The 27,494-nt window shown below is 43.3% G+C and overlaps 2 protein-coding genes across 2 annotated transcripts in view; one reads left to right on the top strand and one right to left on the bottom strand.

The window, feature by feature from the left end:
* The first annotated feature begins 11,552 nt into the window (after positions 1-11,552).
* The window catches only part of ACTA2 (actin alpha 2, smooth muscle), a 41,140-nt gene continuing 25,198 nt past the window's right edge, over positions 11,553-27,494 (top strand). The window contains exon 1 of the mRNA XM_082309831.1: positions 11,553-11,739. The gene's annotated coding sequence lies outside the window, so the exon portion shown is untranslated. The remainder of the gene's footprint in view (positions 11,740-27,494) is intronic.
* FAS (Fas cell surface death receptor) lies at positions 11,895-26,358 on the bottom strand. Its single transcript, XM_082309833.1, has 9 exons — positions 26,237-26,358; positions 18,778-18,943; positions 18,055-18,189; positions 15,398-15,509; positions 14,826-14,890; positions 14,462-14,536; positions 14,255-14,322; positions 13,739-13,763; positions 11,895-13,145 (listed from the first exon to the last, which is right to left on the bottom strand). The coding sequence occupies exons 1-9, from the start codon at positions 26,264-26,266 to the stop codon at positions 12,730-12,732; spliced, it is 1,092 nt and encodes a 363-aa protein (XP_082165959.1). The 5' UTR covers positions 26,267-26,358; the 3' UTR covers positions 11,895-12,729.

The raw sequence follows: 27,494 nt of genomic DNA on the forward strand, positions 1-27,494 counted from the left end.
GGAGCCTCCAGCAATAGCTGCAATTTTCTGCCACATCTCAAAGCTGCCAGGCTCTGATCCCAGACCTGCTTCACAGTCCCGATGACCCGCTTGTCTCTAACTCCTCCTGGCAGGGTAACTACTCCTCTTCACCCTCTTGGCAGTCCACATGCAGCCTCCCTAGGACATACTAAAGTCTACTGAGACCGGTGCATGTAGTGCTGCCATGATTAGGATGCTGAAAAGTCCACCTTATTGCAGAGTAAGCCTGATGGTATCTGCAGTTATAGTAGTGCTCTGGGTACTCACCCAGTGCACTGATGAACAAGGCCTTGAGATCCTGACATCTGTCACTTAGCTGTAAGGAGCAAAACAACATGGCGCTCAAGGCAATCCTTACACTCACCTTGGGGAAGGCAGTAGTGTAGGTATACAGGAGACTTCCCCAGAGGAGGTTGAATTGCTGTTGTCTGGCTCTGATGTTAAGGCAAAGTTGGGTAATGATGTCCATCAGTGAATTTGAGGTGCTGGACTGGTGTAGAATTGTAGTGTGGTGCCTGCACAAACACCTGGTTCTGTTTAGTCAGCACTTCCAATCTGCAAGAGATAGCAGTTTGTGTTCCGGGAATCTGCTGGGACTCCCCGCTCCTGTATCTGTCTCCTTCTCAGCCTGGTTTCTGGCCAGGTCCTTTCCTGCTTCATCTTAGGTTCTTGCTTGCATCCCATATATAATCAGCTGTAATTTCTAGCTGGGACCCTACCATATATTTACAGTTCTTCCTAATTATTAGGCCTGTCTCCCTACAGTCTATCCTATATCTGCTCTAAGATAATGCAGTCTTGAACACCCAGAGAGAAACCTGCTGTCTGTCTGCCTGGCTGTCACCAGTGCTGCTAATCCCAGGGGGAGGCAAGAAGGCGTTAGGTTGGTGTGGTACCAGTGGAGGTGTTTGCATCTGTGATGCACAGTTGTCTTTGTTGCTTTCATTCTAGAGGTGCCCCTAGCTTTTTGTTATCTGGCCTAACTAAAAGTAACAGATGTGCAGATGGAAAAAGAAAAACAGATTTCTAGAAGTAGAAAGTGAATTTTGACATGTGTTGCTTATGTTCTGGACATCTGTACCACTGTGGCCATATAAAGCAGTTGCATGTAAAGGACAAAATATGACATATAGATATGTCTGCAGTTACAGTGCATTTAAAGTAGTGCTCCACATACTTTAAGATGAATGTTTAAATGCCGCTACAAATGCAGAGCTTTGGCAGGTTAGTGGGTGTGTGGAGAGGCTGTTGAGATGAACTGTCAAACGCTACCATATCTAAAACTGCAACACACCTGTGAGTCCTCAGAATGATTTTTTAGATGTTGGTCACGTTCAGTGGTTGACTGTTTTGCTGAATTGGGCTGTGTTTTGGCTTACGATAAACATTGTGACTGATGCGCCAGATCCTGGAAGTGCTTGAGCTGTGTGATCACTGGCAGCCCCCTAGCACTGTGTTCTTCCAAACATTTTTCTATTGCCGTGGCATGTGCTGTTTGCTTTATTTACATTCAAATAGGCGTTCTGTTAAACATTTTCCATATTTTTCTTTTCATCCTCACTTCATCAGAATGCTGCAAGGCTGACTGCTGATGTAGGGAAAGGTGCCAGAGGAGCCAGTGCCCAGCTTGGATCACAGAGCTTTCCTCCAAGCTGGTGAGTCACGTAGCATCTCTAAGGATGTAGATCCAAATGGCAGATTAGATCCCTGCCTAGTTTTGAGCTCCAAAAGTTGTCTGGGATACAAAGTTATACTGGGAACAAACTGGTTCACCAGTGTCATCTGACAACTGGTCTTCTTAAGGGCAGAGACAGACCACAAAATAATGACATCTGTAGGGTGTTAGTTGTGTGATCAATACACCAACAATGTTGACAAACGCCTGATGTGAAAGGAATCCCACCAGTAATGGATGTCATGCAGGACACATGGATGCGTGAGATTTAGGGTACATGATGCCTGTTTCCCAGTAGCCGCTGCCTTTATTTTGTTCACCTGGATTATTGCATGTGCTCTCATAATCCATTTAGAATATTTTTATATACAACGTGATGCCTTTGAGTTAGGGATAGAAGTACGTATTTACCTTGCTTAGTTTAATGTGTTTAGTATTATTGATATCAAATTATCTAATTTAGATTGAGATTTTATTTTAGTGATAGGGTATTTTAAAAAGTTTCGTCTGGCACTGAGCAGTGTTCTCACTGGAGTTCCTATCTACACACATCCTGAAACCTGCTTTGAACAACAGTGCCTGAATTTGTGTGTTTAGGGAAGGGGTTCTTTCCTAGGAGCTTGACAATTTGTTACTGTTCTTCAACAGAAAACTTTAATTTTGAATCTAAAGATGCTTCCATTTATTTCATTTGTTCTTCTGTCGCATTTATTATTGTTGTCTATAACTACTATTGCTGTGCTGTTGCCAGCAGAGTAACGATATGTGGTGGAGCACGGTGTGTTGGCTACATGGTGGGGACAGCAGCTGAGGTAGGGCACGCCAGGAGTTATATGTCTTAAAAGAATAAGTTGGCACCTTTTTTGACTGCCAGCAATGACCCAGCAGTGGAGAAGGAGTTAATTAATTACAATGATTCAGAATCCTTACAGTGATTCAGAAAGAGCTGCAGTCACAAAGAGCCTAAGAGTTATGTTGAAATTAAATTTTAAAGACTAATTCCGGGAAAGAACTGGTTATAGACAAGTCACAATTAGTTACATTAATTTTTCTGGTAATGGTCTGGCTGTATCTTCTAACTAAATATTGAGAAAATGGGTAAAGCAGCAAAGCTGTCACAGCAAGGGGCAGGGGTTAAAGGACAAAATTGTTGTTAAAGGACAAAATAATATCTTGTTCTTGTAATTTTGAAGTCATAACTCCTAACATTTCCAGTGATACAATGATCCCGTAAAAGTTAAGAAATGCATTTAGGACCTGACACAATAACAGAAAAAGGTATCCATTTAAAGAAATAAACTGAATACTTGTGGCCTTGTTAAAATAAGGATGAGGCAGGAAAAAGATAATTCCTCAGCAGACCCTTAGCATGACAGCAGAATAAAGGAAGCAGATGCACAGAGCTCTTTTAGGTCATGTATCTAAACTAGGTGAATACAGACTTCATCCTGGTGAAAGCAACATTTCCCCTGGAAATGAAATCCAAAGCGTTGTAATACCCAACGATTTTGTACAGAGCCCAACTCCATGGGGCTTCTCACAGAGCAATATTTAGAGGATATGTGAAAGAGAGCCAGAATAGGCCAAGGTCTGGTTGTGACAGCAAACTTGGTCATGTGTGAAATACCTTCACACTTGCAAAAGGTGCCTGGTTAGGGGCCAAGGAAATTCATTTCAGCCATTATATTTTTGCCAACTACTTGTGGAACTAAATGCACTAACTGCATAAATTCTGCTTCCTTTGCTGACGTGGTAATGAATACAGGAGATTTAGCAGAACTAGATTGAAATTTTTTCAGCATAAGATTTTCAAAAAAAATCCTGGATTAGACATTATATACCCCTAAGCATACATACTGCCACGTGAGGGAGAGTCAGAAGTCCTTAGTTATTTAATTCTGGATTGCAATGTGCACAGAAATGTAGGCATCTAAAAATACGCTCCTACTTTGGGGACTAATTAGCAAGTTTCAAAGATAGACAACCAAAGGGAAATTCAAGGGTAACTGAATTAGCATGCTTAATCATGCTAATGTGATCATGCAGAAAAGCAGAAAAAAATGTCCTTTTCATTTTTGTGTGCTTGTCATTGTGCAGAAGATGTGCCTTTCAATGAAAGGCTGAACAAACTGGTGCTGTTTAGCCTAAAGGAGCAAAAAAGATGAGGCGGGAAGCATGATAATGATGTTCAAATATGTGGAAGGCTGTTGTAAAAAGGAAGGGAACAACCTCTTCTCCATGTCATAGTGGGTATGGTAAGATGTAGAGGACTGAAAATACACCAAGGGCTCATTTTGATGTTCAGCAAACTTTTTAAGAGTAGAGATTGTGAAACATCAGTATGAATTATGTAGAGTTTGAGAGTCTCTCTCTCTTGGCCAGGACAAAAACATTTTAGTTAATCCTGCCTCACGGCAAAGGACTGGAGTAAACGACCTTTCAAAGTCCCTCCTAGTCGTCTGAGTCTCAGAAAGTAACCGGTAGCTTTTAAAGCAGAAGGACTGTGTGCATCTATTTTAAGGTGGCTGGAATTTCCAGCCCTTTCTTTTTAAATAGGAACTCTCTCTGGAGTCCATTGTTCAACAGGAAAAATTCTTGGGTTTCACCTTAGCTAGAAGACTTAATTTCCTGTTTGATATCCTAAACAGTACCGTATTCTCAAAGAAGAAAGCCCCAGATACCTTATTAGGAAAAAAGAACAAAACAAAACAAAAAAGTCCCAAAGGACAGTGTAGTGTGACAAAGTAAAAAACTTCATAGTGTAACGCTGCCTTCACAGCATGTTATTGGCTCTTGCTACCCCCTGCAGTCTAACCCAAATTAGTCCCACAAAAGAATTTAGGTACCCAATATCTCAGTAGATGCCAGTGTCTACAAGTGAGTTCTCAGTGCTGAGCTGCTGAGCCCCTGTGCATTAGTTGGGTTCACAAACTGGACAATTCCTTGGCTGCCTTTCCTGTGGCATGAGGTCCACTAGATAACTAATGTGAATAACCTAAGAGTTTAGGCATCCCCTGGAACAGAGAGAATCAATTTCAAACTTACACAGCAATGAATATTTAATTACACATAGTGGAACAGCTTCAACAAGAGTGATCAGGAAAGAGACGTCCTCAAATAGCCCAGACTCATGCTTCCAGGAGGTGGGAGACTTGCATGCGATTTTCTGCTGCAGAGCAGGAAGGGGAATCCAGCCGGGTTCTGCCACATCTCATGTCAACATTAACACCTACTCCGCCAATTAGTATTGGGTTAGAGTGGAAGAAGGAGGAAGAACATCTGACTTGCATTTCTGTGTTTGATAGTGTGGCAAGACACCAAAGAGATAGGCATTATCCCATTTTAAGTCATTCCTTTAGCTCCAAGAAGGCTGTTCTAGTATTTTTAGATTTTAAAAATCTGCTTTGCTTTTTGGCTCAGTCATGGACTCCCCTGTAGACTTAGCTGTACTAAGGGTGTCTGTAAGTCTGCCCAGATTTGTTAAGTAGTGAGTATAAGCTGGTGACTGATTAGATCCTCAGGTGGAATGCTGCCTAGAAAAGAAAAATTCTTCTTGCTTTCTAGTGATAATAGTTTGCCCCTTTGATCCCAATTGCTAACTTGAATCCAAATAGAGCAGGATTTCACTTGAAGTCTTATTCTGAACTACTTACAGCTTCTAACGCTTTCTTTTCTTGCTGAAATTTTCTGGACCTGGTTGCTGTCCAAACATAGTATACTCATTTAATTTGACCAACAATATTTTCAGTCACATTTGGAAGAACCATTTCCTCCATTTAAGTAAAAAATAAATACATGACTATCTTTCTTTGGAATAGGTCCACAGCTGAGATAAGAAAGTAGGAAAACAGTATTTCTTTCTGAGAACTGCTTTTGCACGTTCTGTTGGTAGTTGGTTTGGACTCGGATGAGTTGGGGGATGTTGAAAACAGCATTTCCTGGAGGATCTGTGCATTTTTATTGTGATGTACGTAGGAATGCCTTTGGAGGAGGGAGGAGGAAGCTGGTCTCTGAAAGACTGACTCCAGCCCTTACACAGAACAGAGCTTTTATCTTGTGTCCAGCCCCCAAATTCCAGCTCATGAATTTACTCATCTGTTTTCATTTACAAACAAAAAGAGAGCCTAAAAAGTTGCACTGACAGCAAGTTAATAGAGGCTTAGAGTTGTAAAGGCAAGCAATGATGAGAGGACAAATAACCCCACAAATTTTCTATGCATCTCCTTGGCTCTCCCCTACAGTATATATTCCCTGGGTCACCAAGTAAATGTAAGTCTGTCCTGCAGCCCATAGACGTTGAGCCCCAAGTACCTTGCAGTGGGGCCATAGCTCAGGAATCCTTGGAAGCACCTGTTGGTGTAACTATTCAACAAACCACTTAACCCAGGCTCCCTAAAGGGTGCCTACGAGTACCTGCCCATGTAACCTATTATTATTTAAATTGCACTGAGTAACATTGCTCGTTACTTTCCTTATAGCATCATTATGGTCTGTTCTTTGGAAGTTCCTTACACGAGCATGCCTGATGTCAGGGGAAGGCTTTTGAGTGCTGTAGGAAGGTCTGAAGAAAGCTCCTACAATCAGATGCTTTCTCAGGAAAGACATCTCAGTAAAAGAGCTGTGTAGCTTGCACAGCTAGTTGCTGATTTTGCTGTTTGCTAAAGATACATAAATAGAGCTAACAAAAATACATGGAGTACTTTGCAAGCTCTGATGTCTCATGAAACAGGATTATATATTTTCAAGCACTCATAGTCGTTCCAGTTTTTCTGATGGAAGCAACAGCCATAGATTTTGTAACAGTAAAAAAAAATATTGGCAGCAAGCTTCCTGAGGTCGCTATTCCCAGCATTTCTATAGCTAGAACAGAAGTCAAAACTGCATTTAATGTTTAGTTATTTAAAATGCTAGGCTAACTTACAAGCCTCAAAGAGAAAGAAGACAAGACCATTTACAATAGCATGTTGTAGCAATTAAGGGTATTATTCGTAAGCCAGTTCCTCCAGAAAGCCTCTAAGCTGTCAGCACCTACCCCTTCTCCTCCCCCATCTTCACCAGTTGCTTTTTCGCTTGGTTATGGTGACGCAGACTACCCTTCAGAGAGCCAAGTTTCAGGGCAGCCACCCTGTCTTTCCTAGACTTTTTCTCAGCCACTGCTAACGCCTACCTGTGATTGGTATCTTGATAGTTGCATAAGTAACGATGAAGTGAATGTCTAACTCTCAACCATTTTATTTTATATGTGAACATTTATTAAGACTTCACTGCAATGCACATTCATGTTGGCACAGGTAACGTTGCACGTACTTCAGTAACAGTGCCAATTCCAGATTTCCGCGTTCTGTTTGCAGCCTGAATGTTTTGTTATGACACAGTTTTTCTCCATGTGGTATTAAACTTAAAACTAGCGATGCCAAGTCATCGGCTGTGCTGCAGCAGAGTTTGGCATTGCAGCGTGGGACTTTCTTGAGCCGCTTAATCCTAGAGCGAGTTGAAGGGAGTCAGGCTGTGCTCATCCTCAAGTCTGAGGAGTGTTACAAAGCTGACACACAACATTTTATGACATTGTAGGTGTCATTTTAAGTCTCGTGGAACATAACTTGAGGGGTCGCATGTAAAATTGGAGTTGGAACTGGCTCAGCCTGATGGCAGGCTCAGGTCTACCAGGGCAAGGCTTCGTGCCCTTGTCATAGCCAGTCTGCTGCTTGCTTCGTGTGCGACCTCATTTACCAAATGTCCTTTCCCCGTGAGAATAATTCATGCCGCGGGGAGCCGGCCAGCCAGCCGGAGAGCCCGGGGAGGAGCGGGGCGGGCGGCTGCGGGGAGGGAGCCCTTGCAGGCGCCGGTCCCTGCCGAGGCAGCCCGGGGCGGGAGGAGGGGACACGCGTGGGGCTGCGCGGACGCAGGCTGCCACCTGCTGACCGGGGCGGGGGGGCGGTCAGCAGCGCTGGGAGCCTGCTTTCTGCCGACAGCGAGGCAGGCTCTGGCTGTTACCTCCCTGCTTCCCCATAAACCGCCACCACCCAGGGGGGTTGTTTAAACAAGTTTAAAGGAATTTAAATCTGAAGAGATTTGATTGAGAGGTTCAAAAATACTGAATTATTTAGTGACCACTATCCATTCTTGGACAAATGAGGGGGCACTGTCTGGTATAAGCTTAGTTGCACGCTGTCCCCCAAAGCACAGGAATAAGTGCTGTCGTCATGTCTTAGACCTTGAACCTCTGACAATGCATCAGAGCAGTTTGAGGAGTGTCGTAAAATGTTCCCTGCAGCTTCAGCTATCCCAGAGATAGGTCTGGAGAGGGATCTTCATATAGTATGAAGGAAGGACCAGGAAAAGACCAAGAAAGAGAATGTAAATCTTCAGATATTGATAATCTGGAAAATATATCGATCCCATTAGTGACTGTAGGGTAAATATGCAGGAAATGAAACTGGGTACTTCTGCTCATCATTGCTTGTTCATATCCCAACAACACACACAGAGGTATATTTATCCTCTCCTGTGGACAGCCAGTTGTGTGGACGCCACTGCGGGAAGATGTATGGGAGGCAGGGTCAGTGACCTCCATGCATGCCCCCGGGGCGCGGGAGGCTGAGTGCTGTCCCTCCAAGGACTGCACCTTTGGCTCTCTCCTGCCATTGCTTTCCATCACTAACTCCTCCCCTGCGTTTGTTCAGGACCCTCTTTTCAGCACCCCTGCCATCACAGAATTTTTTTGCTGATTCCCCGCTAGGTTGTCTGCTATGAAGGTAGCACTTGGTCACAGTTGCTGGTTTACTGGGGGAGAGACCTTTGTGTCTCTATGGGAAGGGGCCATGTGGGAAAGGGCCCTCTAGCACCCTGTCTGCCTTAAAAGTCTTGCTTTCAGTTTGGAAAGGAACTTGAACTAAAACCACTGAAAAGCTATCCAGAAAACACTGACTGTACATTGAGTTTTGTGATTGTTCCCACATCCCTTGTAGTTCTCAACTGCAGCTCCGTACTAGAGGCTAGATGCACGTGGTGGGCATTTTTCCTCTTGCTAGCAGTGGGATAGCAGGAACACGAGCTTCCCTTTCAAGTCCAAAATCAAAGTATTGACAAACAGTAAAAGAGGAATGTGAATTTTGAGGTTGTGTCTTCCCTCAAAACAAGAAAACTGTCTAACTCCAACGCTTTTCCCAATAGTTTTATTCTCACAAATTTGTATTGTTTTCCTTTCCTCTCCTCCACACAGGAGCCTCCATACAAGCCTACGTCTCTCTCACATTTTAATATGCTTGTCATGCTATCTGTACAGAAACATTTCAGGCTGTTTGTACTCAGCACTTCATTTCTCAGCCATGTCTTTCAAGAACTGGCAGCCTGCAGGATAACTTTAAAAAGAATTTATTTCATATTGCATCAATCCTGTATACTGGAGCTGTCTTGAACCTCTCCTGCTTTCTTCTGGTGCCACACTGTAATAGTGATCTTGTTACTGTCTTCTCGCAGGTGTCTGGTTTGCTTGCAGGGCAGCAGGAACTATTCTATAGTTTGCGGCACGGGTGAGCAGATGGGGGTGTGTGTGCAGCAAAACAGGCTGTGGAATTTCTGAACAGACCCCTCACTCGTGTGGTCATTTTTGATTTGCAGGGGACTGAAGTCAGATCATTCTTCTGGCCTTTTATTTCTATGTTCCTGTTCTTCTATTGTTGTTATTTTTAAATAACAATTGTTCTGGTTTTACTATTTAAATAACAAATGCAAGTGTTTTGCAAAGTTTTGACTTCCTGAAGAGGGACCTTCCCCTTTGTAATCTGCTTTTCAAAATGTGCCAAGTCATCCCTCCCTGGGCAAGTTTCTGTTTCAGTTTCCTCTTGCTTTTCTGATGCTGAGTTTCCACAGAACAGGAGAGTTTCGGTTTTCTGTTTTTCAGTCATTTCTCTTGCTTTCATTTTTCTTTTTTTTTTTTTCCCCCCCTGCCTAAAGCTGAGAAAAGAGTTATTTTACACTGCTCATGACACAGCCTTGTAGTTTGGGATAAAGAGGCTGGTCATGGCAAGCGTGGAAAATGCAGACCATAGAGTAAAGATACCAGAACTGTATTTCAGCGAGCAGCTACGGCAGTGGCAGTCGTCTTGCTTATCAGCATGAGACTCTGCATGGCCTTTCCTTCTGAGAATGAAAGGTGAGAGTGACAGGTGAAATAGTGCTAATGTAACCTGCTCGGTATGATTTTCCTGTGCAGCCCTAGTTAGAAAATGAGGCCAGAAGCAGGAGGCAGTGGGAAGCTGGGTGTGTTATTGTGGGTCGGCAGAACTAAATCACTTTCGGTCCCTGGTCCAGGTACGTTAAACTTGATCAGATATCTCTATGCTGCACTGCTGACTGGAGTGTAGACATATGCACTCCTTTGCAAAATCAAAGGCACAATATAATCAGTCCTCTTATATGTTGCACAGTGTTCCAGTTCAGTTAAGAAAAAAAATTATGATGTATGCTAACCACTAGAGTTAATGGCAGTCTGGGTTCAGCCTTGCAGACGTCTCCTAAGGAGAATATGACTCATTGCTCAGGGACTTTTTTTTTTTTTTAAACCATCTTCATTATACTGAGGTTGGGGAATTCCAGTGTGATGAAAGAAAAATTTCTCATTCTATTTCACTGCCCCAAATTTATGATGTTTGGTACCTCCATTTTAAGATGTGCCCAGTGCAGATCAGTTATACTGACTGACCCACTGAAGCCCTGAGAGGTGGACAACCTTAGTTTCTGGTGGCCAGATGCCTCACTCTCTCTGAGAGATAAAGCCAGAAGCCAAGAAAAGCCAGAGTTCAAGTCAAGCACCTGCCAACATACCTTTAAGCTACATTTATGCCTTCCTGGGTGGGACATGGTACAGGGAGCAGCCTGTCTACCAGGGCTTGTGAGAGCATGGACCTTTCCTTCCTTCCTGTTTTGGCTGTGCTTCTACATAACTGCAACCTAGGAGGGATGGCACAGCCTACACCGCTGCTGTGCTGCTTTTCGGAAAGGGAGACGTTTTATTCTCCTGTATATGTGGAGCCCGACCAAAACATGGCAATGAGGAACACACTGTCACAGCATATCAGATCTGTACACAGATAGCACAGACACAAGTCATTTATACAATGCCTTAATCAGTCCACAGGTGCACAAGTCTGGTGCATGGGCATTACACCATCCAGCTACAGCAGCCTGAAGGTTTTCCTTTGAAAAGCAGCACAGTGTGGGGATTTTGGCAGTATAGTAATGGCAAGCTGATTGATTAGACACTTAGAAAATGCAGAAAGGTTAGAGGCAAGAGGCTCCAAAGTGGGGTGGAAAGTTTTTCTGAGCACTTAGCATCTATGTGGTGCTTGATACCTGGGGAAGAGCTGTGCAGCCTAAACCAGGTCGGGGCTTGGCAACAAAACATGCTCTGTGTCCTTCAGACCTTTGATGGGTGAAGTCTATGAAAGGCTTAAAGTTTTTGAAGCTAATCTAAGTCCTGCCTTTCCTTTCAGGCTCATGCTTGATGCCATACACAGATTTCTACCTGTTTTCAAGGGCCACACACTGCCCTGCAGGCACCTCACCTCTAGCAACGTGACCTTCTGGAGCAACCCCACGCAGCTGTGGGTGCCTGGTGTTGCCTGGGGAGTGGATTGCCAGCAGCTGCCACCCTGCTGCCAGACCTGCCCTGTCCTGCCCTGCCCTTTCCACACCCTCGGGGCCAGGTGGCAGCAACTGGACCTTACCCTGCAGACCAGCACGCCCTGGCTGGCAGGTGGGAGCAAACCCAGGCAGGTCTCCTCATGTTTTGGTGGAGCCTTGACACTGCCCGAAGATGCTCTCTAGGGAACTGACGGCAGAGCCAAAGAAGAAAGCCATCCTGCTTACTGTGTGACCTGGAAAAAAATCAAACCTTTCCACCAAGGCCTCCTGTTGAAAGATTTTGTGAGACTTTGCATAAATGGGTGTGTGAGCAGGAAAGGCCTCGCTGCAAAGCAGCCAGCACTATTGGTTCTTTGAAGTTAGGAGCTGAGCCCTCTGTGCTCTGTGATGGAAGAAAGGTAAGGTGTTTTTTTTTTCAGGAGAGTGATCTCCCTTTTTGTGATTTACTAACCTGAGTAAAAGAAAACTTAAAAATGACATCTATAGGTTGCACGATAAGAAGGAAAGACAGAAGTGATGCACTATGTGGATTTTTTTTTTAATGACGATGTTTTCATTGTATCAGTTCCTGCATTAGAAAAGCTAGCGTTACGCACTTGCTTATGGAGACTTCATAGCTTCTGCAGGTTGCCTTCCAAAAATCATGGTTCTGCTGTGCTGCTTCAGCTCCTGCTTCTTTGAAGGGTTTTAGCATTAGAAAATGCTTGGAATTATTGCAGAGAACAAGGGAAATAATTATTATTACTTAGCACTGGAAGCTTTTGCATAGAAAACTTGCACATATATACACATAAATACATACACACATCTACAAAACTCAGTATAGTCACACACACAGGTGCTCTTATACAAAGGAGAAATCCTATTTACAACAGAGTAGAATTTATTTACACAGCAACACCTGTATTAAAAATTAATCAGGTGTATCTTATATAATTTTTTTTTATTCAAGTATTCTTCCTGGTATACTTCATAGACTCTTAACACCAGTTTTCACTTTGAAAAATGCAATATCCCACAATTTTAATGTAAGCAAAACATTAATCGATTAAGTAATGCAGGACCATACATTTAGATTAAACCTTTTCTTCAAATAATGACTACTTCTACTTTCTTCTTGTAGTGAATCCTATAGCTGGGCTCTTATATTTTACCTTTTAGTAAATAAGCCATAAAACAACTCCTCCCAGTTCTTAACAACCAAAAAAAAGCTAAAACTTTTTTTAAAGGAAAGCTATTGCTACAGAAATCATAATTATTTCTTGTTCATATTATAACTTCCTTGAATCAATCAGAACTGCCAATGAAAATGGCATTTAAAAGCTTTGTTATTTATATTATTAGAAAAATACTAATTCAGTCAGAAATCATTTTCAAATGACTCCATGCTATGTCTCTTCCAAACTACCAGAATAGGTTTTACTTAGCTCAGCACTATCGTCATAGGAGTTTCTACCTTCCTGAGTGCAGGTTTTGCTTTGCTCAGTGTCGTCATTATAAGACTGTCCCCCTTCCTGACAGCTGGAAACAGCTGCCTTCAATTTTTCCTCAATTTTATCAGCTGCAGCACACATTTTAAACTCTCTCAGGCTCCTTATTAGGGTTCCATAGGCTCCTTTTATCCCATGTCTTTGATACCAGACTTGAAACAGCTTAATCTTCTGTTCAGATGTATCACTAACATAATCCCGAACAGTTTGATCTATGACAGGTTCTGGTACTTTGTGATTACGAACAAATGTCTTGACTTCTTGGAGTGTCATCTCCTCCACAATACCAGCAACATGGCTGCTCAGGTCAACATCTAGAAGCATAAAAGGAAATTAATGCTCTTGGCACTTATATCTTACTGTTTTTCATCACCTGCGCTCAGAGTTGATACTTCTATGCAAAATAGATTTAAGTTTCAGGTATTCATGACTCAGTATGTCTTATATGTGATTTTCTACAATATATATAGTGGGTCTGCTTTTACATGTTCCTACCAAATGCTAGGTAATTCAAATATTTAGGGTTGAATCCATATTGCTTTCTACCACTTGAAATAGAATCTCAGTTCCCTCTGTTACCTATTCTGTCCTCTATCATTAGTCTGGTCATCCCTCATGTATGTGTTTTGCTCAAAATAGTGTTGGGAAAGGTCCTGAACAGGACAGGTCTTTTGTTGCTTCCTATACAACAGAAACTCCTCCTGAGGCAAAGCTTTCACGATACCACTAAATGCCTTAATAAGCACAATATGAACTGGCATTTCTTTAATAAGTGTTCACTGTTGTGCTAGAATGACAGCTCTAGGCGGTGGCAAAGTCTACACAAAAATACCCTTTTTTTAGTGTAGGATTTACATGTCTGTATTTTTTTCTTCAACTGAATTTTGAGAAATTACTTGTCTCTTACCTGTGTATAGGAGATGTACATTCTCCTGAAAAGAGAAGCAAGAAAGAAATGAGGTTTGTAAAGCACCAACCTTGTATAAGAGGATAAACACATTTCATAACACGACTTCTGTAGCTTTCTTTTAGTTTTCCCTATGATTCTCCTGTTTTACAAGCAAGGGAATCAGATCAGACAGAGAGACAGACCTCTTTTGACTTGGGTAAGCTTGGGGAATCACCTTACAATTGCTATTGCCTAAAAGTATGCACGGGGGCAGGCACCCTGGGTCAGCGGAGGCCTGATGATTTATGAAGTTTCGATCTTGGTCATGTAACTTAGGAAGCATGTCAACAAATTCTGAAGAAATAATACAGGGTTTCTCTTACTTCTCCCAAAAGAGTCCTCATGGTGAAATTTACTTCATTAATGTCATGGAAGAGAGGCATGCACATGCTTGGGGACTCCCAGTGTAATTTAAATGGAACAAAGTTCCTTGCATGAAGCTGAGTTTTTTGTGATCTAAGCAACAATACTTACATAAGAAGCCTCTGTTGTGGAGGCCTCTGTTTTCTCCTTCCTAGTAAGACCCTTCCGTTTTCTCCAGTCTGAAACAAAAAAGCATTTTTAAAATCCAGATCAGAGTATATCTCTCCTCTGAATTCCAAGAATATAAAATTATATCGAGTAAGCAGCTGAATATCTTATTCAGAGTATGACAGGAATAAGGAATAGGGAATCACTTACACCAGAATATTACTCCAGCTGCTAGTAGTGATAACACAGCTATCAAAGCAATGGGCCACCATCGCACTCCTGTTTCTGTTGGAACATTGGAAACATTACAGGAAAGTTAAGTCGAGAAATGCAATACAGCAACACGCTCTAAATTTTAAACAAGATTGCGTCAGATTATAAAAGCCTTTCTGTTGTCTCCTAATGGCAGAAGCTACCTCTGAGCAATCATGCTCTGCAGGTCAGTACAGGGCCCAGTAGATATGATGCCCTTAGCTGTCAGGAATCACTATGGGCTGTTGTGTAGAACAGTACAATTGCAATAGCCTCTCAAAATACAGCAGATGCTAGACTATGCTAGGTTTTAAAATGGTACCTTTCATTCTGCACACAGTGTCTGAAGTTGAAGTACACTGTTTTTCAATTACGCCACCTTCACATCTGCAGAAAACATGAACAAAAATTATTACGGGATTTGGTTTTTTCTCTTTATAAACTCTGTCAACAGAGCAAATAAAAATCTTCTAACACTTTTTATCAGCTAAATATTTCATATATCAAGATGTTGGAGTTTGGAATTTAATAGGTATGAAAATGGTATGGAAAGGTATGGGAGTGAAAAAAGGTGTGGAAATGACTTTCTAGATGTAACAGTAGATCACACAAAGACAACAGAAAAGCTCAGATATTTAATGACATTTTTTGAAAAGTATATACAGACTTAGTGGATGTATACAAGTTTTTCTGTGTGCCTTTGGAAAGCCTGCATGGATGCAAGTTAAGTTGACTGAACTAAGTCGGCTCAATAAGCTAAGTGCAAATGAAAACCAGTATGTTTTCCCTCAGGTTATACATTACTTTAGCCTCTGTCTTGAAACTGACTGGAAAAAAGTGTGATAACATATGATATTAACAATTTCACATTTAACAATGAAGGCATAAACTTACGTGCTACATTGATCACAGTGCCCACATGGTACAGAAGAATTGCAAAAATGGTTCTTTGCACAGGTACATTTCGTGTTCTGTGTTGGGGTACAGTTCTTTGCAACCTCCAAACCTAAAATAAATTTCTTAAAGTTTATTAGTTTGAAAGAGCCAGGCCTCTGTGCACCAGCTCTTGTCTGCAGACTTGTGTGCTTTTAGCTCTACCACTGCTGGCACTGGTGAGGCTGAGTTGTAAGAACAACATAGCTTTTTTATAAGGAGCCCTGCTGCGGGAGTACTGGAAATATGGAGATGGCAAAGAGACCTCTGCTGGCCAAGAGCTCAAAAACATGATCACACGATAAAGTACTTGCTAGAAGAGGACTCATATGGCAAGGCCAAATGTGGTCAGCTTCTTTTTCCCATTCAGAAGTGTAAAGCCATAAGCAAACTCGGAAGATCACGTAACCCATCTCCCTGCTTGATGTCAGAGACAAGTTCTTTACTCTCCCTGACAGACAAGAAGTTTATCTCTTCTTGAGGGCCTCCAATGGTAAGGAATTCCACTTTCTCTTTTGGGTAACATATTCCCTGCTTAAGTATCAAAACAAGTGAATTTTCTCCTATCCTCAGTGTATATGATGAAGCTATCTCCATCTATGAAAAATTATTTCTGCACTACAAATTACATTAAGTATTTACCTACTTGTCCTGGTTTCAGCTGGGATAGAGTTAATTTTCTTCCTAGTAGCTGGTAGAGTGCTGTGTTTTGGATTTAGGATGAGAATAATGTTGATAACCTACTGATGTTTTAGTTGTTGCTAAGTAGTGCTTACACTAGTCAAGGGCTTTTCAGCTTCCCATACTCTGCGAGGTGCACAAGAAGCTGGGAGGGGGCACAGCCAGGGCAGCTGACCCAGACTGGCCAAAGGACTGTGCCATACCATATGATGTCGTGCTCAGTATATAAACTGGGGGAGTCGGCTGAGATGGGGGGACCACTGCTCAGGGACTGGCTAGGCGTCAGTCAGTGGGTGATGAGCAATTGCATTGTGCATCACTTGCTTTGTATATTATTATTATTATCACTACTACTATTTTACTTTATTTTCTTTCAATTATTAAACTGTTCTTATCTCAACCTATGAGTTTTCTCACTTTCAGTCTTCTGATTCTCTCCCCCATCCCACCAGAGGGGAGAGTGAGCAAGCAGCTCTGTGGTGCTTAGTTGCTGGCTGGGGTTAAACCATGACGCTACTATGAAAGCTACTTTCATAGGCATATAGGTATAAAAGGGAATTTTTGAGTTATCACATTCAGTGCCCTGCTGTAATGGGAAAACATGTTATCTTTCAAAATTTGATGAAGCTCTACTGTGAAACCAGTGTTGAAGCCATTCATGAAAATATCAAACATGAATGATCCTAATAATGGTTCTCATGGAACTTCAGTGGTAATTTTCCTCCTCCCTAATGTTTTCTACTGACTTCTCTTCAACTACATTATTGTCCATGGGATAATGGACTAGTCATCCTAGTAACCTTTCTTTCCCCTTCAGTTCAGCTAATAGTTTCCTTTGTGGCACTGTACAAAATGATGAATTGTTTTGCTGTACTCCACTACCCATCCAAAAATGCTTATTATAGTAGCTAACGAGAGGAAAATTTTCTATGCATATGGAGGTGTTACAAGAAGGGGAAAGCACTAAAGATTGATATTCCAGCAGATGATCTGAGTACAACCATATTGGAGTTAAGAGCTGTCTCTCCGCTCACCAAACTCAATTTTGGATACGAGGAATGCAGAACTATGATTCCCTACATCCAGGTATACTAGAACTATAGGACACCTGGTAGAACTGGTAGGAGATCAGTTTAAAGAAAAAAAAAAATCTATGATGGGTATTTATGCAACAGGTAGTGAATTTGTGGAACCTGCTGTCCCTCAGCAGGTTCATGCACAAAGGGCTCATAAATGGATACTACAATGACTAGGTAGGGATGGACCTTCTAACGTCCTTTCCCGCAACTGTGGATGCTGGTAGACTTTGCAGGGAACAGACCACAGAAAGTAGAAAGGTTTGTTTGTGTTTTCTCTAAATAGCATCTCTTGCCTCCACTTCTGAATGCAGAATACTGGGGTAGGTGGACCACTGGTCTGACCCAGTAGGGCATGCCTCAGTCTCATAATTTGATCCTATAACCCACACAGCACCTTGAATGTATAAGAGATATCATTCTATCAGCTCCAGTGATTTTAAATAATATTACTATTTACATGAAAGACTACGAAAGAAACCATTGGGAATTCTCTCATCCCTGCTTCTTACAACACCCCTCTTCTTTTAAATAGAGGGTGAAGAAGAGAGAGCGGTTTTCTTCCTTGACTCTTAACCAGTTTGTACAGGGTCTGTTTTGCAAGGACTGCTTTGGCTGAGCAAAGGCAGATATAAGGAGAAATAATGGACCAACATAGCTTGTTCTTCTTCCTACTTTGTGCCTGATGAAGGGGAACTGGGGGATAAACTTATGACTTCTTTGTCATAAATTCCTTCATGTACTACCACTAAAACATTTTAATCTGCATGCTACCCACTATTCAGGCATTGCGGAGACTTTTCAGTCAAATCCTGTATCAAAAAAGAGCCATTGCTAGAGTTGGAATTTCTATAGATGTACCTAATATCCTGTCACATGAAGAGCACCTCGAACACTCGTCCAAATCGTTGTCATGATCTATGTACTCTTTTCCATTTTTACATGGACTACAGTCTTTGTTAATATCTTTTGGGCAGATGGTTTTTTTAACAAAACCTGTAGAGACAGAAAAACAAGAATTAAGATTTGCAATACCTTTGGACAGAAGCTATCAGCTCTAAGACCTATGTCAGACTTTCTTTTTAATCCCCAATACTTTTTCATTTACAAATATGGACAGAATCTATATTCTTTATGCATACATATATGCTCTTCAGGAATGTAGTATACATAAGATCTGATTACCCTCCCTCTTCCTTCAATTTAGGACTGAAGGAGAACACATCAAACAAAACTGTACATGCAAAATTGGAAAACCCATGAATATATGGATTCTCATAGGCAAAAGCCTGTGCTTGCACTTTTTTAACCTCTTTCAAAGATGTCTATGTAATTCTTAGCTGTTTTGTGACAAGCATGTTATGCAAGAACTACTATCTGTAGTGAAACGTTATTGGTGCACTGAGCTCAAGAAATACTTTTGAGGTGTCTGATGTCCTGTAATAGAGAAAGATACAGATAGAATGAAGTATTGCATCCAGGAAACCACAGGATGCCGCTTAACTATCCCAGCAGAAAGCAATTGTGCATGTTGTGGTTTCCACTCTTAATGACTTTTCAACACAGTCTTATAATGATACTCACCACGTTCACATTTCTTGCAACACTCATCATGTAAACTGTATTCATTCAGCTCACACTTAGCGTTCCTCTTAGCAATGATCCTCCTTGTAATTGATTTATTGTATGCTATGTGTATTAGAGCTTCAGTATCATTTTTGCACTGTGTTTCAATAACTAAGACAACCACCTAGGAGAGAAGAACAGCAAGTTACAAAAAAACCCAAACTGTCAAGGACTGTAGGTGTGTTTTTCTACTAGCACAGAGTTACATCAGTACTGTTACTCTATTGCTAAACATTGATATCCGCCCCCTTATTAAAGTTGTTCATTACTTCAGAAGAGCTAATGGACAATGAGGACACATATTAGATTTACTGCTGTCAATCCTACCACTACAAGTACTGATCGTTTGAACATCAACGCTTGAGAACAGGCCCATACATCCGAGTTGTAACAGATGGCCTCATATCCCTAATTATAGTGCAAAGCAAAGGAACTCCCATTATTTTGCTGAAGAGCTTTCTCTGCCTCAGATCACTGTGCCTAAATCTGCCCTTTCTTAGCCAGTAACAATAATCTTTCATAGAGAACTTCCTCAATTCAAATAATATCTTTCTTAATTTCTTGCCACCCTACTGTTGCTTGCAAACTGAACAGTGTTAATGCATCTCTGAACAATAAAAAACAGGAATGTTTTAATCTCAGCCAAAAATACCAGATTTCTAAAATGATCTTGTTATCACTTTGTTTTCCAATTAAATTATTTTTCTCCTTAGCAGATGATGCCTATATATTCCTGAAAGGAGTACCACTCTCCTTTAAAATTAATTTATACCCTGATCCAATTCTTTGAATGCACTGTCAAGTGAAATTGCATAGTGCTTGTTTTTTTTGTTACTAGTCAGTAGTAACTTTACTAGCCATCGCTGTCCTGCCTCTTTTCATGATGATAAGAAAGCACTGTAGACTAGAGGACAAGCCATTCTTTTTTTCTATTTTGGGAGTAAGGTGGGAAAATGAGAAGGATGGATCTGCTATAGTTTGCCTTCCTCTTGGCAATGGTTTGCGTGGACTTCTGTATATAATTTGCATGCACCAAGTATGAGATGTCTATATAATGGAGCTATGTAATGCTTGTTGGCTAGAGAACCAGATTCCCTCCTAGAAATGTTATTATGCAGGACAGCCTGAGGACAGCCTGCCTTTACTTAATCCAGTTTGTGCTGACAGTTTGGAGTGATTTGAAGATTTTCACCATTTATTTTACTTGTATGTTACTATCTGTGTGGAGCTGTAACAGAAAAAATTAAGACAGTCCTTGTCTTGAAGAGTTTGAAGTCAACATCTAAGCTGAGATCTACATTCACTGTTCTCGCTCCTCTTTAATTAAAAAAATAGTTTCGTATTTTACAAAAGACACGGAGATATACACTGTGAGGGATACTGAGGAAGGGGGAAAAACAATGCCTGGGAAGAAATGGAGCAATGCTATTGTCCTTAGCAAAATGAAAGAACAGGCCAAGTTGTGAAGCAGAGGGACGGCAGGGTATCTTTTTCAGAAAGGAGATTAGTGGGGAATGAGGTGCAATACAACAAAACTGTCAAATCCTCGTACCAATGGCACACCACGTGGACTAAAAGTCTTGCTGATCACAGATTCACTGACATTTTAAATCAGCATACAAAACACCTTGACTAGAATAATTTATTTTTAATTTTGTCTTGTGTATTTGAAAGAGGTTAATTCTGTATGGCTGGTTATCTTTGAACACTTTTGAATTGCAGCTTAATACAAATTTGACTGTATCTGCTAATGCTAACAACAAGGGACATACATATTTAAGGAATTCTCTGATAATTTGAGGACTGGTTATTTTTATTGTTACACTTCTTTTTTTCCTGCCAGAGTGTGACATTTAATGGCTGGTTAATTCAATCTTCATGATTTTGCATGAAACTGCTTGGACGCTGACCGTAGCTTTAGTTAGATGCAGAAAACTTTAATTATCTTAAATATTAACTTGCTGAAAAATGGGTTTGGATTTCAAACTGGGCTCTCAAGTGAAGGAAGTGTTATCTGTGGCTAATTAATTGAAGTGACCAATATGAGCACTGTCTGCTGACTTCTACAAGTAGCCACTTCTTTTGATGCCACGGGACCACACCGAGGGGACACGCGTTGCCCCGGCTCTCGGAGCTGGAGGATTGTGACAGCCGGACCGGCCTGCCTGCCACGAGGCCTCGGCCTGCAGAAGGGTCCGGAAGCGAGGCAGTCGCCAGGGCGGGGAGGCCCTGAGACAGCACGATGGATCTTTGGCCGCCCCAGGAAAGCCGATGGCGCCAGAAGGCTTCCAGCCCTGAAGGCAGGCGGCGTGGCTGCGGTGCGTGGCGGGCCAACGCAAACGCCGCTTGTGGCGTGAGGAAATTGGTGGGGAAATGACTACTTCATCTCCCCACGCTGACGGAGGAACTGTGACTCAGTGGGGCGAGCGAGGAGCGCGGCACCGGCGCTGCCGACCGCTCCCTGCTGCACTCGAACGCCACAGCGACGATGCTCTGACGAACCTGCCCCGGCTCGGCCGCGCTCGCCCTGCCACGAGGGGCCCGCTCCCTCCTCCTCGCCTGCCCTCTCAGCCACAGCTGGCGAAGCTCTGCACCCACAGGGACACCCTGCATCCTACTGTCGGCACCCAGATCTCCCCTTTCTAGACCAGAGAAGTCAAGCCATTTTGGGGGGAGGGACAAGGGGGGAAGATCCTGGGCAACAGTGAAGAGAAGAGGGAGAGTGAAGGTTACCACAACCCTAACGCGCCCACAAACAGTACCTGGGCACAACATAGAAACTGGACGGCACTGCTGAAGCACAGAGCACACACAAAGAAAGAAAATGTCGACTCGTGCAGAAAATGGGATATAATGAAAGAAGGAAACATCTTTCTAAATGACTAATATCAGTCAAACTTAGCTGATTTTTTTTTTGTGTTTATTGAACACCTACAATCACAGCGCGCGCACAGACACAGCCTTCCCTCACGCAAACAAGCCCCTCCGCCTCTTGCTTATGTTTTTAGACGAACAAGCTATGCTGATGCAGTGAGGGGGGACAGAAATATAGCACCTTCTGATGGAAGCCCTCCCCTGTCGCTCACGGAGATGAACTTCCTGGTACACTTACAAGAAGTGGGGATCACTTCTCAGAATTTTACATTTCAACAGCACCAAACATCTACATCGCTTCTGCTTGCAGGGACGTCTTACACTGCCTTCCTGTACAAGGAATAATCAGAGAACTGTGGAGATTTTTTCAAAGCAACACCTTAATTTTTTCAAACTTTTTTTTCTCCTCCTGGATTTGCACCCTCTTAAAAGCAATTCATTTGCTACATAAAAATTTTGGCGTGTCTTATAGGAAAAAAAAGTCAATAGTCATTTAGCTTCCTGTGCACACCTCAGATGCTTTCCCCGTTTGTCACTGAGCAGCAAGTGCTAGTAGTGGAAAGGAAGCACTTTAGGGGCTTTGCTAGTAGTGGAAAGGAAGCACTTTAGGGGCTTTTACATAGTCAGGGGTGATAGGTGCTTTTGCATGATGTGTACATTCAAACAGTGGCTGTATGTTTTCAGCCAAAAATGACTCACAGAGGCTATCTTCTACCCTTCTTATCTTAACCTAAAAAAATAGTTGTCATATCTAAACTGAAGACTTAGATTGAATTAAGCAGTCAATGGGAATAAAATCAATCAATCAGGGATACCTAACGTTAGCAGAATCCATAAAAAATATCACGACCCCAAACTTTTTAGTTTATCTCCTTTTGCATTGCTCAGGCATTTAAGAGAGATTTCTACCTCCTCCCTCTCCTTCACTCCTACAGAGTCCTCCAAAATGCTTTCACCAGCAGGCATCTGCTAAGCAGACTTATAAAACCTCTTTTCATTTGCGTTGCCAGGGCAGAGCGACAGGAACTTCAGTTTCTTTGAAAACTCGTGTCATTTTGGGATTCTCAGACCTCCGATTCTTCCTGTATCAGAGTATTCTTCATAACAGGTCAACTTCCTTCAACTGAAAAGCTTCAGCAGACCTACCTTATGGGGATGTCATCTCAGCTTTGGAAGTGTGTGAACATGTTATTTGCATACAGGACTTTTTAAAGCTTTATAACTTTTAACCCCGAGAAAAAAAATTGTCTCTGCTTTCTCCTGTTATCTTTATAATACATTTTAGTTTTAGCAAACCGCTTCTCCCATTTCTAGCCCATAGATGCCTATGGATGAGGAGACTGATGCCTTCAGAACTTGGTGGCCTTTTTTTTCCACTCCACATTTGTTACATGGGGCAACATGCATGAGATCATCAGGGGCTTTCTAAGTGTTAAAAAAGGGGGAAGGGGGGATTTTTCTTGCTTTTTTGCCTAGCGGGAGCTGAGAAAAACTTTAACTCATTTTCTGAGTTTTGATTTGCTTCTGGTACTTTTGACAAATGGTTGCTAGAGTTAGCTCCATTTTAATACAGTTTTCTATGTAATTAATCTCCCTTACGTTAACCTTGCCAGGATGGCTTTTTCAAACAGCAATTAATTTCACACTGCTTGTTAAGAGGATTCTCTACTCTGTTCTTTTACTATGATAAGTAATTTCTGCTTCCAATATCTCCAATATCATTTTTCCCCCATCTCTTCCCGCCCCCCCCCAAGGCAGAAGTCGATAGCTAGCACGAAAATAACCACAAAAATAGTGTTTCATGTTCTAAAATCTTTTATGAGAAGGACAAAAAGAATCCAGTTCCATTTTCTGAAGCCCAGCAATGGGAGTTGGTATTTCTCCATAACTAAAAGCATCGTGAGCTTCTTAAATTTCAAGTGAGATGCATATGTTTAGCGTCTGTGACAGTAAGAAGCCTCAGTTACTGTCCAGTGTCTTAAAATAGTCGCTGTCCAAATTCAATCCATTACTATTTCACATCTCAGCTGACTCACATGCAAATTACGGCAATATATTGGGGGGTGGGGGTTGTATGGTTGGTCATTTCGTTTGTTTGGTTTTTAATTTTGGTTTTTAAGAGTACTGTACTAGTGAACACCTAATAAATACGACACAATTTGGGAGTGCTGGAGCAATATTAACAGCTCCCACCTCACTTTCATGATGTTGTGGCTAAGGATGAATAAGAGCTGGACAGCGCAGAAATTTAGCAACTCTTCTCCCTTTTCCTTTTGTGACACAATACAGTTTTCTTGTTGGCACTTTCTCTTTGTTCAGTGAGTTGCCTCAAAGATAAAGGCAGTTAACTGTGGAAACCTGAGCAGACAAATGTTTCCAGAATTGGGGAATGTACATTTTTCACTTGAGTCTTGGGTCATCCCATGACTTTATGGCTATTTATACGTACACATTTAAATTGGTGCATTAGTTGTCTGGGAAATGAGAAGGAGGGGTTAGCGCAGCAATGTAGGAGTCCTGTTTTCAAAGGTATGTCTTCTAAATTTCCAGAAAACTGCCTGCTCTGTAGTCATATCAGATAATTACAAAATATGTCAGTCACACTTCACTCTCTTAAGATCGCCTATTCCTTTAGAGTGCGTCTCTGAGTGATATGTGGTTTTGTGGCTTGGTTTACAGGGTAAAGTTGGATGTTTTCTAACTACGTAGGCCATTGCTATTTTGCATGACTACCCTTGCAACTGCTTCTACTTTAGTGCAACATGGAGTTCCTTGCAAAATTGAGGTCTCATTCAAAAAACTACTTTCATGTTCTGGTTTAATCAAATTAGTATGTCAAATGCTGCCCAGGTTTACTGATTTATAAGTAGTGGAACAACATGCTAATAAAAAAACCCCATAATTTTTTAAAAATACAAAGTATGTGGGAGTGCTACAGTCTTTCTAAGGGGTACTGAAATTTGGAAACAAGTGGAAAATAAGAATAGAAATTATATTTATTCTCGGGGAGCAGTGTGATAAGAGAAAGTATTTTTTAATCTTAATTTATATTCTGAATAGTTCCAAGATACTGAGCTAGACTGACATTTCTGCCAGTTGTTTGCTGCTCCTGTACAGGAATAGATAATACACACCTCTGTCAGCAGGTGACAATCCTTCTTTGTCTTTAACTATGTTCTGGTGCTTTGTGCAGGGGTGTGGATATAACCTTCTGAATCACTTTAGTTTACTACCTGTTATATAGTAAATCAGATCAGAATTTGAGTAGTTTTTACCTTAACACGTGATTTTTAACCTGCCAAACCCCAAAGCAAACTGCATTCATTAGCAATGTAACCACACTGTGAAGAGATTTTGAATGTGAACTCCAGCGAGTTCTCTCTGAAATAGGTGAGAATTGGGGCTGGGGAAGCAATGTACATTGCATCCACACTTCCAGGCAGGCCGCAGCTCTGCTATGCAGCAGGGCTTACTGCCACCCACCCGATCCCCGCTATCCTACCTCTGGGCTGTCGGAGCAGGGCTGCTGCAGGGCATCTGCACCTGCATGTGCCCAGGTCTCCCGCCCGGGAGCTTGCTGCCCCTACAGCTCGTTGGCCTAAGGCACCTCTGCCAGCGGAGAACCCTGTGCTGCAGACACTGAAACCCTTCCTTACCTTCCTCCTTGACAATAGCCCTTCAACATGAGTGTTGGTGAAGGTAACTTTACTGATGACAGTTAGACACGTGACTTAAGCTCTGAAGCTGCAGAGACTCATGCTGTGCACAGGGGATGAGTAAGGCAAGAAAGGAAGGCCCTGCCCCACTTCTTCAGTAAATGCTGCACTTCATGCTGCCGGACTTGGGCTATTTCCCTGGCTTTCCCTAGGTCGCTGTCAGTAGTGGTTCAAAGCTCCTCCACCACAGGTATTCGCTTTTATGTTGCTTTACCAGATCACCTTGGTTTGGATCCCTGAGGTGCAGTGCAAGTCAGCTTTCACCAACGCGGTCTTTGCCCGGGCAGATGCCCAGCCACAGAGCTAGCCGTGCTGGCTACGTGCGGATGCTGCACCTGCCTCGCCAGTGTCTCCGGCTGGGTCCGGGTGGCTGCGGACCGAGGCCAACGCCAACTGTCCCTGGGTCCCCCGCAGCTATGGCACACGACCCAGTGTCCCTGACAGCCACCTGCATCCATCCCCCTTTTCTTTCCCTCCGTTTTTCCATAATGCCCACTTCCCTTCACCTGGCACCCTAAGAAGTGACTGTAAAATCCTAAAGTGCCTGAAGGTAGGTTTTTTTAAAGGGGAAAAAAAACCCACGCCGAAATGAATTAGGAGAAATCTCGGAAAAGAGTTTGTCGCGGCCGGCGGCGATCAGAAACCAGGCAGCGCTGCAGGCAGCGCTCCTGCCTCCGCCCGCCGCGGCACCCCGCGTCCCTGCCCGGCCACGGCTGCCCCCGCCGCCGGCCGCCCTGCCGCGGAGCGCCAGCCCGGCCCGCCGCCGCCGCCCGCCCCGCCCGGCTCCGGGGCGCCCGTCCCGCTCGCCCGCGCGGGCAGACACTTACGAGGAGCAGGGGAAGGAGTCCCCGGGCCATGCCGCCGCTGCCCAGCGCCGACCCGCGCCCTCCGCCAAGGCGGAAGCGGCCCGACGGCCGCCAGGCAGCCTGCGCCTCCGCGCCCTGCCCGCGCCCGGCTCCTCCCATGTTGATAAACACGCCGCGGGCCCGCCCCGGCACGGCACGGCTCCGCACGGCACGGCTCCGCACGGCGCGGAGGAGAGCGCGGCCCGCGGCGGCAGAGCTGCCCCTTCCCCGCCCCGCCCTGCCCGCGGGGGCCCGCGGCGTGGGGAGTCCGCCCGGGGCAGGGGCGTCCGCCCCGCGGGCGTGGGACGGGCAGCGCTGCTTGCCGGCAGCCCTCGGCTCTCTGCGCGGAGCTCCCCTCTGTGAACGGGAGGCAAGGGCAGGCCGGCTCCTTTTCGGTGTCCTTTTGGGCACCAGGCTCTCCACGGGGATCTTAAGTGTTTGGGCTGTATGGGGTCGGGCGCGCCCACTTGGCAGCTTGTGAGTGCCAGGCATGGCCCTGGAGTCACGAAGCAAAATGCCAACAAACGTTGGGCTGGGCATGAGCCATTTGCTTCATGTGCTTCGACTGCTGGGTAGAGCAATTGCCTCCCCGCCAAGGGCAGAAACTCCAATTTTGCAATATTGGTAAGGATGGAATTGGGGCAGGGAGTCCTGAATCCGTAGGACTGGAGCAGTCGTTCAGAACAAGCTAAATTCACTGCAGCGGAAGGTACTGCCTTTTGCTGTCCTCTTGAAAGGATTGGTTCACCAGCCTCTGTAAACAGTTAACAAGACCTGGCCTGCAAGAAGAAACAGGAGGACACCACAAAACAGTCTAGCAGGGAAATACCAAGATAAGCAGGAGAAAACAAAGCCGCTGATAAAGCCCAAGTGAAAAATCACTTGAACCATGAGTGAACTATCCTAATTAACACAGTAAAAACTACACCTCCGGCAATGAGACCCCTGGCCCAAGCAAAGACCCCTACCCACTGAGCATGCTCTGTAAATTTAAAACACACTGTACCTTTAAGTGGAGACGGGGCTTGTGAGAACCAATAGATGCAAGGATGAATAAGTGGAATTGTGAAAATACGGCTACTCAGAATGTATAAAATGTCACTGTATCTTAACCAAGGTGTGCTAGCTTTGTGGAGTTACCACCTAGCACCCATCTCTGCGCAGACATGAAATAAATAGCTCGACTCCGTGTGCTATTCATTTTTCTTGCACACTGGGTAAAAGAACCTGGCTTTTTGGG

The sequence above is a fragment of the Platalea leucorodia genome (assembly GCF_965183815.1).
Source record: "Platalea leucorodia genome assembly, chromosome: 4".
Taxonomy (NCBI): Eukaryota; Metazoa; Chordata; class Aves; order Pelecaniformes; family Threskiornithidae; genus Platalea; species Platalea leucorodia.

Coding starts and splice junctions, on each gene's coding strand:
- FAS (XM_082309833.1), bottom strand. CDS start 26,266: ATGGCCCGGGGACTCCTTCCCCTGCTCCTC. Junction 15,510..18,054: donor TTCATGTGACAGGATATTAG/GTACATCTATAG, acceptor AATTTATTTTAG/GTTTGGAGGTTGCAAAGAAC. Junction 13,146..13,738: donor TGTACATCTCCTATACACAG/GTAAGAGACAAG, acceptor TTATGCTTCTAG/ATGTTGACCTGAGCAGCCAT.